Raw genomic sequence first — 19,249 nt, forward strand, 5'->3', positions numbered from 1 at the left:
CTAGAAGGTGAGACAAATTCAAATTAGAAGACATAATGGGGCTAATTAACAACTGAAAAAAGCTAGAAACAGGATGCAGTGGATCATCCATCACTGTAATCTTCAAATCATGCTGAATGCCTTTTAGGATGATTATGCAAACTAATTTGTTTGATAAATACATAAATGACCTCTATCACACAAAGCTGTATTAGAAGATATAAAAACCTGAAAGTTACAAGAAACTCCATTTGCAATATACAGGCAGCATGGTGCAAAGTTTGGTATGAGAGAGAAAAAGATAGGGAAGAAAACAGAACTGCCTGGAGAACGCTGAAGGGGTCAGGGTCATCTTTACATTAAGAACTGGAGATAGCTCTCAAAATGTAGAGGTTAATACACAGAAAATCTAAAAATTACTGTCTAATACCCCAAGAATTCTTTTTTCCTAGGTCTTACCTATTAAACCTTCTTTATTTGTTCTACTAAAAATCTCTTCCTGTATTTTGGAATATCGAGTGACCCCAGGGTAATAAGCCACAGGATACACAGTCACCCTGGAAGAAGGGACTTAGAATAAAGCAGAACATGAAGGCTTTCTCAAACAGCATTAACTGGAAGCAGTGGGAAAGCTGCTACTGACAATCTACAAGAAAACAGTTTAAGGCCTTCAACTGCCACACTGGCTTTGGAAAAGAACAATATTGGGACATAGACAAAATATGCACCTAATAAGGTGATCACTTCCATACAGCAAGGAGAAAAAAAAAAAAAAAGAGAGAGGGGGAAAAAAAACCAGCACCCCCCCACACACACAGAACCACATGCATATTGAAGAATAACGGCCAAAATTAATAAAAAATATGTTTACCTTGATACTGCGCCATGTCCTTCGACCACAGAGTTTCTGTTCCATACTGAGTTTCATCATATAAAAACCTAACTTCTGTAGCACCAGCATCTTCTGCATTCTGTATCAGTTCCTGAGGCAGCAAAAAAACAAAAACAAAGTATAATGTAGTAATGTTGCACATGTTCTAGCCATGGCCCTCCAATTTAAGCTGTAGAAAATAATAAGCAATTGTCTCAAGTGTAATTGTTTTCATACTTTTCAACCAAAATTATTTTATCCAGTTTACCTGAAAGAAAACAGACATCATTATAAAAGGAGTATTCAGACAAATACTATAAACATTATTTGAATCTGGAGCTCAAATTCCATACACTAACAGTTACAAAGTTGAGAAATAAGCTACTAAACTGTTACTGCTATATTATTCCGAATTAGAGTTGCTCAAGCCTAAAAACAATGCAAGACAGCACAAAAAAATTATAACAACAGAAATATCAATGTTCACTGCTAAGCCCACACAACAGCTGTAAGACAACAGTGAAGCAACAAGTCATAAAAGGGCAATATACAGCACTCTTCTTTACATCAGCTGAATTCCATTTAAGTTCACATTTCACAGTATGAACCAACCATTCAAAAGCCATGGTGCTCACTTCTCACACCCTTTCAGCAAAGGGCTGCCAAAGGGTTCTGACCAGTAACTCTGTAAATCATGAGCCAACAGATCTCACCTGTTGAATGAAGCCCATGCAATAGAAAGAGGCTTACATTAAGACTGAGTATTTGTTAAATAGTATTAGTAGTGGTGAGAGCTATGGAAAAGTCCAATAACTAAAATGTCAATAAACTAGTTCTGTAAACACTACCATTAATAAAGTATGCCTAGCCAGTCACATTTACATCAACAGCATACGCTGCAGACACATAAGCACGACTATACATCCCTACAGAATTTGAACTTCACACAATGTTCTATTTACACTGAATCAAAGTGTATCAGGGCTCCAAAGATACACACTCACATGTACATATATATAAACACACGTACACACATGTGTGTATGTTTGTGTGGGTGTATCTAAGTTTGGCATAAGGAAGTATCTCAGCTGAATTGAAAAGCTATGTAAATACATCACATCACATGCAGTGTACTCATACAACATAAACTCCATTAAATTATGCATAAAAATAAAAGGCTTGTTAGCAAGATGAATCTTTACTTAAGGAAAACACATCACCTAGCAGCAGATATTTAGGTTGCATTCTAACACACTCTTGACAGTAAAATAAGCTCCTTGCTATTCAATATCTGGTTTCAAAACCCTAATCCACTAGACTTTTCACTTTGTGACAATACGTTCAGTCTATAAGGCATACCACACAAGTAACCAAAACATACTGTTTATATTGCCACTTTACATAATTTTGGAGCACAATGAGATAGCAAGAAATATACCCACAGTTCAGCGTAAGTAATACATTTTTAAAGAATCTCCACAAGTATTTAATTAAAAAAAACCCACGCAATTCTGACCACAGCAATCATCTAAGAAGACGCAGAAAGATAGCCAAAGCCTCTAGAAATATTAAATACTAAGTATGGAAACCACAATGTAGTCAGAGACTTGCATTCATGCTGTGGGACACGGAGCATCTGCTACATTCAGCGGTAATAGCATTGTATTTGAAGAATCCGAACAGTGAAATCAATCAGATCAGCAAAATTCCTGGTAGTAATCCCTCCATAACAGCCTGTTAACTCTAACTTGTAAACTGTTGAAAAGAGAAACATTTCTACTTTTAGATATACCTATCTGATTTCTAAGGACATTAAGGAATAATTACCTTATTTCTTCATGTTGGAATGAAAATTTGGGTCTAAATTGTTAAGAAGGTCTGAACCTTTCATGATTCAAATGCTTCTTACAGATTCAACTAGTACTAGGAAACAGTAAAAATGTAAGCACCCATCCTATGCATAGACACTGCTCAGAACGTATCCAGGATGCAGTTTGCCAAAACAATTGAAGATATGCTTATCTTAAGCATTCACACTAAATTAATCAACTTCTAGTTCCACAGTTGCAAAGAAAACCTTCCAAGAGGCAGCAGGAACTGTCATCACCTGACACCATCTGTATTTGTGTGGTTTATGTATACAGATAGATATACACATATATCTGTACCAAATGAAATTAGTTAGAACCTAGTACTCCCATATACTAAGGAAATAAATCTCCTAACAGCCATGTGATGAAGCATCCTGGCTGAGAAGTTTAACATCCAACCATGAACTAAACACCCCAGACGCTCTTAAAAAAAAAAAAATTCAAAATGACACTTTCAAACATTAGCATAGGAAGCTATGATAAATCAGACAAATCATCTCCTATAGGCACCTGTCTTTCCCCTTGTGGGATTTAACAAATTTGGAATTATTTGTATTTCTTGAGATCATAGAACTGTTTGGGTTGGAAGGGACCTTTAAAGATCACCTAGTCCGACACCCCTGCCATGGACAGGGACATCCTTCATTAGATCAGATCACTCAAAGCTCTATTGAACCTGACTTTGAATATTCCCAATGATGAGGCATCCACAACTTCCTCAGGCAATATGTTCCAGTGTCTCACCATCCTCATCCTAAAATATTTCTTCCTTATGTCCAATCGAAACCTACCCTCTTTCAGCTTAACACCATTGCCCCTTATCCTGTCACCACTACAGGCCTTGGCATAAAGTGTCTCTCCATCTTTCTCATAAGCCCTCTTTGTATGTTGGAAGGCCACAATAATGTCTCACCAGACCCTTCTTCTCCCCAGGCCAAACAACCCCAACTTTCTCAGCTTTTCTTCACAGGGGAGGTGCTCCAGCCATATCTAAAGTAAGGTGAGGTGAACTCCATTCTACCAGTTCACCATCCTATTTACTGAAAAAAATCTTTAGTGCTTAAATCAACGTTGTCATTTTCATTGTTAGGCTTGTACATGTAACATTCAACATTCAAATGTAGAGCACGACAGCGTAACATGCCCTGATGTTGCAAACTTCGCAGTCTCCTGGACCAATGATAAAACACCACAAAGAACACTAACCTCAGTTCAGAAAATCCTGTGACATTCTTTCACTGTGAGAACCAATGTCTAGACTAAAAATATTTTTCAGCCCATACAAAACTGATGGGTTCATTATGCTTATCACTCTAGAGCAAGTCTCCCAAAAGCCACTCAAAAGCCATCTTGAAAGTGTTCTTAATCTAATAATGAAACTTCATGATACTGTCATAGTTCACCAAGGAAAATGTATTTAGCTACCAAGAAACTCCACAGCAAAATCTTGTATTAAGATCCCTAGCTTCTCCTAATCTTATACTAAGATAACACCTTCCCAAAATTTTATATACTACTATGTGGTTTGACCATAGTTTATAGCAGACATGAACCATAAAGTAATAGGCAAAATAAATATTTTTGATAGCTCACTCAAAGTACATCATGAAGTCTCTGATTTAATTATTACTTCTGTGTTTATTTTTATCTATTTATCTTTTATTTATCTATATTTTATAAATTATAATGGTATCTGTGACAAGCAAACTCAGAAACATTAAACACAAGGAATAAAAAAACAAACCAAAACACAATTCCACGACTCACTTTGCCTTGTCCACAGAAATGGCAACATGTATCTCCTCTATTACAATGAATAACTAATGAGATACAACTGCAAGATTTACCGGAAAGTGTTAAACTAATGGTATTATGTCATGCACATTAAATGACTGCTAAAAATACCATTTGTTGTATACCTTAAGAATCTGTCCTCCTTCTGGGTATCTTCTTAAAATATCCTTAAGAAAATCAACAAGTGGTGGAGTTGTTTGTCCAAAACGACCTAATAACAAACAAACAAGAATCTGTGTATTATGCTGCAATGCACTTAATTTCAGATTAAAAAACAAACAAACAAACACACACACACACAACCTCATTATACAATTATGGGAGATTTAAATTTTTAAAAAAATTAACTCAAGGCCTGATACTGTACAATCTTGTATTTCCAAAATCAACTGTAATAATACATTATAAATATTTTTATCAAAATAGCAGACATATCTTGTTTCATATCTAGATGGAAAAAAATTTGGGAGCTAAGTCTTGGCACCAGTTATACTCCCAACTACTGGATGTTCAAATGCAGCAACTTCTAAAGGACTACGGCTTTTTAAGTAGCAGGACAGTATTCTAGGGCAAGAGTGTCTCTAACTTTTTTATAGCCAGTGGTGATCCTACTGAAAGCTACGCACAAGCTCAGTACAATTTGGATCTAGTGTCCATCTCCTGTTCTGGCATACCATGGTGCTAGGCCTTGCGCTAGCTTTGGTGGTACCTGGGCTTCTTAGCACAGGAGGGAAAAGAGTCTCAGAAAGGTACTACCAAGCATCATGAATTTCTTCTCTAAGAGAATGAAAGACTCAATACGCTTCAATTCAAACTCCAGTCTGAGGCTAAAGAGCAGCTCACTAAATCAAACCCTCTAAAACATGTGCTCCAAACAAATGTTAGTGATGCAGTCCTCAACTGATGCCCCATCTGTCACTTCCTTTTAAAGTTAATAAAGTAAATAATCTCTCTCTCCCCCCTCTTCTGCATAGATATGTTTATCAAGCACACAGATTCAAATACACACATTATATTTATTATAGAATAAACAATTATATGATAAGGAAACCAACCACGTAATCCTCAGCAATGTGGAAAAAAGGGATAGATCTATTTGCTGGGAGAACATCGTCACAACATCAAACGTCTTGTCTTTACAAAATTTCTGTATCACTTATTTAAGGTAACTTAATAGCATCAATGAAAAAAAACCCAAGAAATTGCAACTTACAGCTGAAAGAGTGGAAAGTGTTTTCTAACTTCTGTTATTATTTTTACAGTATATAGAAGTATATGGAAGTCAACATGCATTATGCAAACTTCCAAAATAAGGTGAACTGATTAACAGTAGGAAAGCCTGGGTGTTTCTTAAGTTCTCTAAAACCAAGAAACCAATCTTCTCCAAGTCTAAGTTGGGCAGGCAGGCGGAAGTGTTTAAACTACCCATTTCACTATGGAACCACAAAAACAAGACAAGTAACTTCAAAGTGATAGGACTGAAGATACACATCATTCTAACTCTTTACATCCAAGAGCAGAGCTGCTCCACGTATGTCACAAAAACTACCCTGTCTAGAGATCATGACTTACTGCATCCTATCAAAGGCTGAACTGATATTTCTTGAGTATTAGCACTGGTCATATTTAACACAAAACTGGTTCCACAAATCTGAAGGAGAAACTTTTTCCACCATAAGGGCAGTCAAGCATTGGAACAGGAGCCCAGAGCCTGTGCAGTCTCCATCTTTGAAGGGTTTCCAAACTTGACAAGATCAACCCTTGAGCAACCTGATCTGACCTCAGAGCTGACCCTGCTTTGAACAGAAAGTTGGAGGAGAGACCCGGTGTCCCTTCCAAGACAAATTATTCTGTGATCATATGAAAAGATTGTACATTATTTGATAGACACCAGTGTTGAGCGAACACAAAGGTGACATGGGTGATGTTCAGAGTACTTCAGCAACCAATGTGCTTGGCACTACTGACCATGCACTTCCTGAGGTTAGAAATTCAGGGCTTTCCTTGATTCATTTGCTATAAGGAAAAAAAATCTCAGAACTGAAGGACTCCAGAATGAACACAAAAGGCTGATACTAAAGCCTTCAGATCTCTTAGATTGACTTACATGAGAGTTGTGGGCCAGAAAAATGCGAGCGCTTCATCTAGACATGGACTGCTTAGAGTGGTACCTCTAAGAAAATCTCAAAAAAAAATATTCCGTTCCTAGGCACCAAAACCAGCAATAGTTTCTCCTTCCCATGAAAGATTTCCTTAGGGCTACTTCACTGTCTTCTCCACATACTTGCATGGCAAAAAAAACCCAAACAAAACAGCTCAGAGAAGAAAAAAAAAAGCTTTTTATGTAGTCTATCACAGCCTACACACAGCAAAAAATTATCAGAGCAAAAAAATCAAGAAGGAGAGAAAGACACTCATTTGATGCCACAGAACTATAAGGTTCACTTTCATAAGTATTTTCTAACCATTACGGGTTCTAGAGGATGTGAATATGAACTTCTGGCTAACATACAAAGATTTAACTTTCTTCTGTCACTAGAAAAGCCTAATCCAGTACACTCATGGCTTACATAGGCTAAGAAATAAAACATTTTGTGACTCCAAATAAAATATCTGCATGAAAAGAAAGGTTTCCTTCTCATCCCATTAGCATTTACTTCATTCCCTTATAATAAAGTTATTGTTTAAAAGAATATTAATACTGGCAACCAAGTAACATAATCATTAAAGATTTTAATTAGAGCATTTCTGAAGACATTCAGGTATCATAAGCTAAATCAAGATACCATACCAACAGATATGAAACTTTTGTAACAAAAATGTAACTAAACATAGAGAATCAAAACAAAACCAAACAAACAAAAATCAGAGGAAATCAAAAGCTTTTTACAGTGTTCCAGTTTTTTTTCACAGTAGTTACAGAAAAGATATCCTTCCATTATCTGAATTGCTTACAAGTATTCAGCTTATTTTATATGAAAAAAGGCAACTATTAATGCTGTTGCCAGGCAAGTTTTACTGATTCCAAAGGACAGCAATACTCTAATTTCTACATATGAATTTACAAAGAAAAAATTAAACACCAAGACACCTAAAAAGAGAAGTTTAATTTTCCTGGAGCATAATGAAAAGAACAAGTGAAGGGATACCCAGGACTTAAGACAAAAAATAATTACTTCTCATTTTAATAAGAGAGTAATTTCAACTAACTCCACATGCCATTCAAAAACGCTTTGACCCTCCAGTTCATAAACAGAGACAAGTATTTTTCATACCTCCTCCTTTCAACCCTTTTGACTGAAGCTTTAGAAAAACTTGATTTTGAGACTTCTGAAGATCCACAATCTTGATACCATCAGATAACTGAAATAAAAAATAAGACAGATCTTGATCAGAACATTATGCAGCATTAAAAAAAAAAAAACACACACAAAAAAACCCTTCATTTCCTACATATTTATTCCATGAAATCTGGTTTTATCTAAAAGTACACAAATCCTCTGAAACATCAAGTATTCAGTTTGAGCAGCATTTTCAGTATCCAATGTCTAGGATGGCCTCCTTTGCCTAATGATACTCCTCAGGTGAAGTATCACTTTGTTAGTAATGGGACAAAAAAATGGCTGAAAACAAATGGAAAAAATGTCTACAGAGACAATTGTCTAAGAGCAGGCCATGGCCTGCCATTTTGGGGGTTGAAAAGTTGCATGTTCTGGGAACTTCTGGAAGTGTACAACTAAAGCACTTACTTTTCTAATGTACATGCCCGTAAAGAAAATAAACATATCCAGGAAGTACATGGTCTATGTACTCCAAAAAGTACATACGGATATGCAATTTCATAGGAGTTTTAAACTAAGCAGTATCAGCTCAAAGCAGCAGAGACTAAAGTACGTGACAGAAACACCTATGAAGAATTTGACAGCCTCACCTCCACATTACCTCTACATGCAGACCTACGGACTCTCTGGAACATCAGAGAAACTGGGGCAAACTAAGCAAAAAATTCCTTAACAGCCATTGGGAAAACTGTTCAGTAATGACAGCACATAACAGCTTTGTTGCAATTCTAGTTTCACATTATATGTGTGTCCCAGTCATATAGGATATGATGCTAAAATAGTCATATAAATGTTATCCTGTATACCATGGTAACAAATGTAGAATTAGAAGTTGTACTGTGCTAATTAGAAACTTAACCAATTCACATTAGTTTCCATTTATAGTAAACTATACTAAAATTTTAATATGTGAAATTATATTATTATGTTCATCTCCGTTTATAGCAAGTTCAGGACTACTTCCCCACTTTGACGGGTAAAAACAAATTACTAGAAAGCTGATGCTTACACAGACATAGATTCTTACAATCTATTTAATAAGCAACAAACAGTCCTAATCCATAGTGTGTAGTCATAATTTGAAAACATTAATATGAAAAAAATTGTATTCCTTTTTACTTAACAACAGTTTTAATTAGTACTTACAAAAACAGTGTGTTCATTCTGAGTTCCTACAGAAATATTATACTTCAGGTAATCTTGTCTCAAGATGTAAAATAGCTTACACTGAGTACACCAACTACTCAGGACTCACAAAACCAAAAGGAATCCACAGAATGCTGTAATCCATCACGAAGAATTAAAGGGATAGACTAACCTAATTTTCTCAGGGACGACTTTTGTACCAAAACACCAGCAGAAACAAGGAGGTTGAATAGATTCACATTAAGAGTTTAACACAGTAACAAACTATGAGAAAAAGAGATACTGGGTTTTATTTAACAACTGTAAATGGCACATAGCAGCTTACAGTGGAAAAAAAATTGACTGATGAATATTCTACTACCTATGTAATTTAAAAAATAATTTGATCTCAATAAACAGGAGTTCAAAAGTTTATAAAGAATTTTCAAAATTGCTACAGTACAGAATAAATATCCTCATATATATTCTAGTTTAATATTAAAAAATAATTAAATATCCAAATAGCTATTAGTCAGCTCACTGACTATTCCCTGCCAAAAGATAGCTTTCTGTGCCAGACAGAGTGCTGCTCAGATATTCACTTCCAGACAAATTTTAGAAAGTGATATACAGACATTCTGCTTCCCAAATCAGGAAGGCCTGGAGAGAACAAAAATCAAATACCCATAAAACCAGGCAAGAAAATAAAAGATAAACTACATGCGTAGTTTGTTTCAAACCTGGGCCCTCAAAGACTACTTCTTTTCCCCATTTAGGTTCTTAAAAGCTTCTTGAGCAATATAACTACTAACATCTAGTTCTTTCGTAGCATCGTGAAATGGTTTGGGTTGGAAGGGACCTTTAAAGATCACCTAGTCCGACCCTCCTGCCATGGGCAGGGACATCTTTCATTAACTGAGGTCACTCAAAGCTCCATACAACCTGTCTTTGAACATTTCCAGTGATGGGGCTGAACATTTCTGATGACGGAGCATCCACAACTTCCTCGGGCAACCTGTTGCAGTGCCTCACCACCCTCATCCTAGAATATGTATCCCTTATGTCAAATCTAAATCCACCCTCTCTGTTTAAAACTATTGTCCCTTGTCCTGTCACTACAGGCCTTGCTGTAAAGGCTTTCTCCTTTCTTATAAGCCCTCTTTGTAGGTTGAAAGGCCACAAAAAGGTGCCCCTGGAGCCTTCTCTTGCCTATGTATTTGCAAGTCTCCTTGCCCTATTAAACCCCAATTTCCAGCCTCCTCCCACTCCCCTTCTCGCCTCTACTCATCTCATCCCACCAGTACCTCCAGGTTCCTGCTTCCCGGAAGCCTGGCTGGGAGCACGCCAAGCAGTACTGGAGCAGGGACCCCAGGCTGAGGTCAACAGAGCAAGGTCACTCATTCATCTGACTCTCCCTTCCGTACCCAGGCCTCAGTTTTTAACCTGCCAAAGCTTCCTGCCATAGCGATGTCAGCCCCGCTGCTGAAGCTGGCCAGCAGGTAGGAAATCAATTCAGGATTGAACGGAAGCCAGAAAAAGCACATCAGCATTCTCTGGTGAGTCTTCTGCTCCCCCCCCCGCCCCCCCGCCAAGAAATACAAGTAAAGATTCGAGAAAGCTGGAACGACAGAAGCTGACACATCGAGGGTTGGCTGCCTGCCCACACGACCTCCCGGCCCCCCAGGCGGGCCCCGCACCCGCCGTGCTGCCCAGGCACCAGGGGACCCGGCGAGCCCAGCAGGGAGCTGGGTGCGGGCTGCCCGCCCCGCCGGCGCCCACCGCCCCTCACCTCTCTGCCGCCCTGCCACAGCCGCTGCTCGGCGCGGGGGAAGCCGGCTTCCGCGTCGATCCGCGCCTTCACGTCCCCCACGGCCGCGGAAGGCGGCAGCTCGAAGGTCCTGCAGCCCAAGCAGTCATGAAGGACGGTCACCCGGGCCAGCCTGCAACGACACGACGGTCACCGGACGAGAAGAGGCAGGCAGCGCCCTGCCCCGCCGCCCACCAGCCCTCGCCCTCGGGCACCCCGGAGGCCCGAGACGGGCGCCGCAGCCCGCACGGCGACAGGGATGGGCGGGCGGGCGCCTGCCCCCCCAGCCCCGCTCCGGCGGGGGAAGGAGCCGCCGAGCCTGCGAGCGGAGCCGCTCCCGCAGCGCCGCACGGCCGCGGCCTCCCCCCCGTCCCGCCCCGCCGCCACTCACATGCCCGCCGCGGCGCACAAAGGCCCGTTAGCTGCTGCCGCGCCGTGCCGCTCCCCGCGCGGGGAAGGGCGGCGCTGCGCACGGAGCGGCAGGGAGGGGCCGGCCCGCAGCGGGAGGGCAGGGGCAGCGGCCCGGCGGAGAGGCCGCCCCGGCTGCCGCGGGGGTGAGAGGCGCCCGCCCGCCGCCCCCGGCCCTGCCTGCGCGGCCCCGCGGCTGGGCTGGGGCTGGGGCTGGGGCAGGCTGCCCGCCGCCCTGTGCCCGCTTCGCGGGGCTCGTCGCTGCCGCCGCCTGCCGGGACCCTGGGGCGAGGCGGTGAGCGCAGCCGCCCGGGCCTGCGCGGCATGAGGCCGCCGGCGCCGCAGGCGAGCGCCCCCGTGCGGCGGGGCAGGCCGGCGGGCAGCTCGGGCGCCGCCACATGCGGCACACACGGTTACACACAGTTACCGCTGGTAAACCCCGTGTTCCTCAGGGGCGCCGCGCGCTGAAGGAAACGTAATCCTTCCACTCCTCGGCCAGTCGCTTCATTGGTCGTCAATATTTATTGGTATCGATCTTCTGCTTTACCTTCCAGGGTGCGCGGTAAGCCTCTGAGCCATTCCAGACTCCCGGAAGGTGCTCTCTCTCCTGAGCATGGAGCTTTAGCCTCCCTGCGACCCCCGTGAGCTGAGGGGGCCAGCAGAAACCCCCCAAGTTTGTCGCCTGCGGAGCTCTGCGCCATGGGCTGTGCATCAGTGACGGGCCCAACCGCAGCCCTGCCTCAAAGCGGCGGGTGGCTACCAGGCTGGGTATGAGGCAACAGCGTCCTCTCTAGAAGGAGGGTGGCAAGCAGATCGAGGGAAATGAGTGCTCAGTGCTGATGAGTCTGGACCTAGGATACTGGGACCAGAATGTGACATCTTGGGCTTCCTCGGCTCCAGATCCCGGCAGAGGACTACTAACGCAGTCAGCCCAGAGCACACGACTGACAGGGAGAAGATGGGTGAGTTGGGCTCGTTTAGTCTGATGAGGAGGAGACCAAGGTGCAATACCCTAACATCCCACACCTACCTGAAGAGCGTTTACAGAGGCAATAGCACTGAACTCTTCTGAGTAGTGCAAGATGGGTCAATGCCCACACGGGCATTGCTAACACGGGTCAATGGCAACAAACTGCAGCTTCGGAGGTTCACACTGGACAGCAGGAAAAAAACCTGTCACTAAGAGAGTAGTGTGGTACTGGCACGGGTTGTCTAGAGGCAGTCTTCATATTGGCGTATTTTCAACGCTTAGCCATGTCTGACCTGATCCAGTATTGGTGATCCTCCCACTTTGAGCAGGAAGATGGACTACACACTACCAGCCAACAATTCCATTTAATCCCAACATGTTCTCAGTGCTAGTGCCTAACTAAATTGAAACAGTTTACTCAATGACAGGGAATTAAAACTGCTACCTGGCAGCAACAAGTATCAGAGTTTCAGTGGAAGGGGGAAAAGATACAATGAGCAGAAAGTGTATCAAGCTAAGAAAAGATGAGCCTGCTAAAGTGGAATGCAGCTTAAATCTCACTACGGTCAGGTGGATCAGGATCCAACACAGTATGGAGGTAGACAAGCGTTTTGCCAGTGCTGCAACGTGCCTTATTTCATTCATTAGTAATATTTTTATATTTAATACTACAGCTTGTTAGAACAGGTGTTAGAAATTGTGTGGGTCTGATCCTGTTTTCACCACAAATAATAAAAAAACAACCAAACCAGCCCTATTTTAACTTAAACAAGATGGATCTAACTCTGCTTTAGTTTTGGAGTTTGTTCATTTTTTTTATCATTTCATGGTTTTAACTTTCAGTTTTGTTACATCCCCTTCACATTTGTCATCACAGATTTTTTCACACTACATCCAAAGGAATGAGAAGGCTGCCTTCCAGTCTCTCATGTTCATCTTTTTATGTCTTGATACCTGTGGAAAAGTGCGGCATGAGGGGCACAAATGTGCATGACTGAGCAAGATGGAAGGAGTTGAAACCTGATGCAGTCCCATCCATATCAGCTACTAAAATAGTCTCCAGACCAGTTGAACCACCAGCCCACACTGGCAAAATCTAATTCTTCTCCACTGGGATCACAGGAGTGATCTAGCATTTTATGAAGCATGCACAACTGTTTGAGTGGGACCCTGGGGAGGAACAGAGCTATCTCAGCTACAGCCACCTCTCTATGCCGAACATCTCAAATGGTAGGACACATTCAGGGGCACAGACAATCCTGCTGTCAGTGATTGTCTAAAGTTCCCCAACCCATGTCACATCCCAGGACAAGACAATACTCCCAGGTTATGTCCTGTGATGATTTAACATTAATATTGGGAGGAGTAAGCTCCATGTGTCACAGACCCTGCCTAGTATGTGACTTCTGTAGTAGCAGGGCAGGAGTTGGGAGGACTGGTGATAAAGAACTGGAGCTGTGCAAGGTTCTGGACAGAGGAAGGAGCTGGTATCCTGAGCTCATGGAAATTAGCCATACCTGTTCCCCTCATAAATCTGATCCTTATGTTACAAGGGAGGCTGGTTTTTTTCATACTGGCAGGAATGAATGTCCCATTTCTATTTACTATGAGACAACTTTCATTGCCTCTCCTTTATCATGTGTTTTCTAATTCTTTTTTCCCTTTTGTTTATTTCTGCCCTTGGGTTGGGTTGTTTTTCTGTCCATCCAGATAGAAGCAAGATGTTCATCCTCTTAGTACCGCTGTATTACAAGAGCAAACATGACTAGGGCATGTGTTCCAATGCAGCCCTTTGATCACCTGCACTGTTTAACTGTTGTCACGCTTCTTGGTGCAGTTTTGACCTATAACAACCACCAGTCTTCAGGAAAATGATCCAACATGGTATGTAAACCAGGGACAACTCTCCACTGGAAGAACAGATAAGGACATTTTGGTTTAGGCCCACAGACAAGTTTTTTAAGATGTGAGCTGTGCTATGCCAGTTACCCTTGGAGTTCTGGCCCCTTCTGGGGCCCCATCCCATTTTTTTTCTTGACTAGATGTTGCTATTGATGATAATAAGCAAGACTCCTGCTAATTTCAGTGATGCCAAAATTTCAAATTACCAATTTCATGTCATAGCCTCCTAACAAGAGAAGGCACTGATTTCAGTTACAAAAATAAGGAAAATGAACACCAATACTGATACCAGATCCAAAGAGTGGGGGAAAATGAGCTCTTCTCAAACTCTACAAAAAAAAAAGAAAAAAAGTAGAAGTATTCCAAGTACAGTTTCAGTAGAAACCTATTTGCAGAAACTTAATTGGAATTTAAAGCCACTCCATTAATTAAAACACTGATTTCTATTAGCAACATCCTGGCCACTCATCTGGCAAGGAATGCAGAATATCTATCTCCTTTTTATTACAAAGCAATTTATACATACCTTATTATCTATCATCAAACTCTATCTTTTTTACAGCTTATGACAGTGACCTTTGTAAATGCTTGTTGGTTGGTGGTTGTTTTTTTCCTGGTATCTAAATAAAAATGTTCTAGAGAAGTGACTATATAGAAATTACACTGTCTCACCAAAAGGGAGTACTTGTTCCAGTTTGCAGATTTTTGCAACAAAAAAAAAACCCCAACCTTTTTTTATTTTTAGTTTTGCTTATCTCTTTGGAATACAGAACTATGGAAGCTCTGCAATCCTAGTTAAAGTTATCACAAGTGTATTTGTTATGCAGAACTACTGTTAATGTTTGTATGTGACAATGTAAAAAAAAAAAAAATCTATTTGACCTGACCAGGTGGGAATTTTATAGTCACGGCAGGTAGAAAAAAAAATCTTCTAAATCTAAAATGACTGGGACTGATTTGAGAATTTTTAAATACTACGTATAGAAATTCCTATTATAACATTTTTATAACCACTTTTCCAAGCAGAACAGCATTTAGATTTAAAAATACATACGGAAAATTCTCCTGTGGCTATAGAGAAGTGCTCTGTTTGGTTCACAATGAGGTCATATAACCCTTACAAGAAGACAATATGCAATAAATAAAAAAAAATATGGAAAGAGTCTTTGCAACATTAAAGTATTTTTATAAAATGAAATGAAAGCCATTTTCATAGTGACAGTTCCCTGAAAACAGAAACTTCTGTGTAGCAGAACCATCTCACATTGCCAATAATTAAGGAGAAGTGTGCAGCAGCAGAAAGAGATGGATGCAAGGCCTTTACCTTTCTTATCAGTGTGCTTAGAAAGATGGAATGGAGTCTGCAAAAGGAGTGTGTGGTGTGATAAGAAACAAATATGATTAGGTCACTAATGCAAGAGGAAACCTGCTGCAGTAGCTTCCAGTGCAGCAAATAACATTCTGCAGTGCTGGCAGGCAAGTAGCAGTGACTCAACAACTACATCTAGATTTAAGATGGTGCACGCCAAACATGAAATCAAAACTTCCTATGACAGAGTAAGCACTTACCTTCATTGTTAAATTGATTCCTTAAATGTTTCTAACAGATGTTTTGAACATTACATTGTGTATTTCACATTAGCCGGAGATTACGGATTGCATTGGTCTGTAGTCATTGCCAGGAGCTTGCTTTATCCTTGCTTACTAATGCCTTTTCAAGAAGTTTGAGAATAAACATATTTGCTGATGACACATGTGCTAGTCATTGGAAAGCCACTCCTTACTGGAAAGTTTCTATTTTATTTGTATAGTTCCATTAACAGAAAAAAAAAAGTAATTTCTTCTTGAAAGAAATCACTGAAATTACTATAGACCTATCTAGTGCAAATGATCAAAAAAACCCTCTGGCCTGTGAAGCATTTGATTCAAACAAAATATCTAGTTCTGTCATAAAAATCTATCGTGCAATTTAAGTATTTTTCTGAAGCTATTTTATTATAGATTCGTGCAGTGAGTTTAAATCAATTCTCCTACTCTGCATTCCACATGTGAAACCATTATAGGTTTCTAAGGAAAACAACTCTGTGATCATGGCTTAGTCAAGTATTAAAGAACTGGAGGAAAGTATTACCTTATTCCTTTTGCAAGCTGATATATTTCTAAACATCAAATATCAAAAGAATGGGATACTTTTGAAATAGTACTAAAAACAAACAAAAGATTTAAAGACACAGGCACCAGAAACATTTATTTCCATCTAACGATTTTGATCTCAGTTATCTGCTTTAATGCTCAGGCCAGTTCCTTGGCAGCACTAAGCAAATGCTAACGGAAAGCACTTATAAAAAAAAAAACTATAAAACTTGTTTTACTTTTTCTTTGCAAATAAAGAGCAGAGCAAGAAGGCACAAACAGATGGTTAAATTTCAAAATCTTCTCAAATGCCAAAGCAAAATTTCCTCTCAGATCTACTTAGATCTACTAAGGCTACTTTAAATTAAGCCTTTGAAAAGAGGACCTAACCTTACTCTTAACTATACTACAGTAGCCATTACTCCACAAATGGGAATTGCTAAGCATCACAGGGTTTTCTATTCCAGATGGTACAAACAGCAGAATACCAGTACAAAATGCTTGGTATTTCAAATTATGCAAAAGATTATTTTTATCACCATTTTGGTTTAAACTCCTCAATTGCTCTTTAGAGAATTGCGTTAGGAGTGACTACCGTGTTGCAAGAATTGCTGTTGGTATGCATTTTTAATAAGCAATATGTTAAATTATGGGTGGGTTTTCTTTTGGCCTCTGGTGCCAATAAAAGGGCCAGATTTAGAACACCCACTTTAACCTTGAAACATCAAAAAAGCAGAGCCTAAATTTGAAAATTGATTTCAGTGCCTAATGTAGGTTCCTAGGTTCCTAAATACCATAATGAATCGAGGCCTAGGTTTTTTACCTCCATTTAGGACACACAGTAATCAGCTTATCGGGGGGCGGGGGGGGGGCGGGGGGGGGGAGGCGTTCCATCTTACCTTAAGACATTTTTCTTATTTTCACTCCGGAGTACTTAATGAAGCTATTATCTTTCTACATAAGTGAGGAAAATTTGCTCAATAATTAAAATGAGATCAGCAGCCTCAGATTACACATTCGTTAAACATTTCAAGTAGTATTTTTCCATCCCTATTGCTTCTGAATACTGCATCTAATCATGCTCCAAAACTTCATAGTATTTTTTAGGCATCAGTGAACAAAGCCCCATGTACATGGTGAAAATTAGAATATCAAACAGAAGGAAATACAAGACACATCATTTTCTTAAATTATGAAAAGCCACAACTTCAAGTACTTCTGCAAGGATCTGTACATCAGAGAGTGGATGATACCCAGTAATATCCCTTCAGATAATGCTAGCTCTTTACCACCTCTGTATCAGGTCTGTCTCCTTCATGACAGGGTTTCATACAGAAATACAAGCAACAATTTATCCTTCAGACAACAGAAGGATGAATGGCACAGAGGAATAAACTTGAGCCATATGTAAGGGCAAGTGATAGGAAGGAAGGAAGGAAAAGGGGAAGAACCAACACAGGGCATCCTCTTCTGGGAAAACACAGAGAAGTGAAAGGGATTCCTGGGCTACATAACACGTCCAGTCACACAACTGCAAGTGAATACTGCTCCAAACACGCTCATACACAGGAGATGCAGAATCTTTCACTGGCAATCAGAGGCTGTGTTTCCATGTCCTGTCCTACATAAAGTAGCATGTGGTAAATCATCAAGTACTTCCAGCCTCCTACACCACCACTGCATTTCACTCTTCTTTCCAATTAACTGATGAAACTTCTTACATAATTGCCCCTTACCCTGGTTCATATGGTATTGCCCAATTTAATAAATTCTTACCATTTGAGCTGTTTGAGCTAATTTGGTTCATTTTGATGGAGCTGAGACACAAAGCGCAAGGCAGCTGTGATATTTTCAGCATGGAGGGTGTGCTAGTCTGGAGCTTCAGCAAGGATAAGACATAAAGACATTCTAACTGCTTCCAGTGAATTGAATGGTAAAACTTTCACTAGCTGGGAACAGGGTGCTTTTGGAAATGCCATCATTGTTTGCATCCCTGTCAGTGTGGCAGAACAGATACGGTGTGCATCTCCCTTGGCATACCTCTGTATATTTGGACACAAGAGAAGCAGGAAATGTAGAAGCCAAGGGAGTCTTCTACAGAGGTTAAGGAAAGTGAAACAGGGAACAGCATACTTATAGAGGCTACAGAGCAGGTTTTTAGATGTACAACAGACTGTATGCTTATTTATTATGCATAAGTATTTATATTTGCACATACTTATGGAAAGAGTTGATTAGATACAATGTGTCTGCTATTATAATCTATGTAAAATCTCTATTGAAATATGGGTATGACTTAAGTGCAAGTAAACTAATCCTGTGTTAACTTCTCTTCAATTAGCCTGTTTGTGTCTAAATGGAACAGAAGTAGCCACACCAAAAAAAAAAAAAATTGCAGCAGTGAAGGGTTTCACAGTCAGCGGAGATTGGATTAGGAGCTGATGTGTTGTGGTAACTAAAGCTGTAGTGTGACTGCATCCCCATCTGAGCTCCAACACTGCAAGAGCTGCAGTGCACTCACTCACACCCTCAGGTCATTGACCAATTCAAAGCACCTGAGTACCCAAAGATCTTTGTGGATGCATAGTAACCAGATCAACAGCAGCATGCGCTTAACACAGAGTAACATCACAGCAAAACCCATCTACAATGTAATGGATGAATCTTGGAACAATCTTTCTGGAAAAGAAGTTCTGGGGTTTTTTTCTTTTTAATATTTGCATTGCATCTGTGTGTTGATAGGAACAGGAATGAAAATGGCAAGATAAAGGAATTGCAACCCTGTTACCATTAATTAATGTAATAGCAGCAAATACATATAGTGAAGAGAAAAAGTCTAAAAAATTTTGAAGTCAAAACCTGGATTGGAAGTCTGTACTTTAGTTACAGTCTTTTTATATATATCACTAACTCCATGAAGCTCTGGCTGGGAGCAGTCTTGTTATTATAGGCACTGTACAAAAAACCTCCAAAAAGGATAAAAGCTTGGCTCTGCCCCAAAAGCCATATATTTGCAGTGGATTAAAGGCATGCTAGACAAAGGGCATA

General features: G+C 40.4%; 1 protein-coding gene across 2 annotated transcripts in view; it reads right to left on the reverse strand.

The window, feature by feature from the left end:
- The window catches only part of SACS (sacsin molecular chaperone), a 60,077-nt gene that overhangs the window by 22,493 nt on the left and 18,335 nt on the right, over positions 1 to 19,249 (reverse strand). The window contains exons 1-5 of one of the 2 annotated variants that reach the window (XM_056327439.1): positions 11,180 to 11,484; positions 10,771 to 10,921; positions 7,791 to 7,878; positions 4,641 to 4,726; positions 851 to 962 (exon numbers count right to left, since the gene is read on the reverse strand). In XM_056327439.1, coding sequence (XP_056183414.1) covers positions 851 to 962; positions 4,641 to 4,726; positions 7,791 to 7,878; positions 10,771 to 10,921; positions 11,180 to 11,181 — 439 coding nt within the window. In that variant the 5' untranslated portion in view covers positions 11,182 to 11,484. Of the gene's footprint in view, positions 1 to 850; positions 963 to 4,640; positions 4,727 to 7,790; positions 7,879 to 10,770; positions 10,922 to 11,179; positions 11,485 to 19,249 lie in introns of those variants that run through there. The other variant, XM_056327438.1, reaches the window with a different exon arrangement.

Source organism: Falco biarmicus, chromosome 2 (assembly GCF_023638135.1).
Source record: "Falco biarmicus isolate bFalBia1 chromosome 2, bFalBia1.pri, whole genome shotgun sequence".
Taxonomy (NCBI): domain Eukaryota; kingdom Metazoa; phylum Chordata; class Aves; order Falconiformes; family Falconidae; genus Falco; species Falco biarmicus.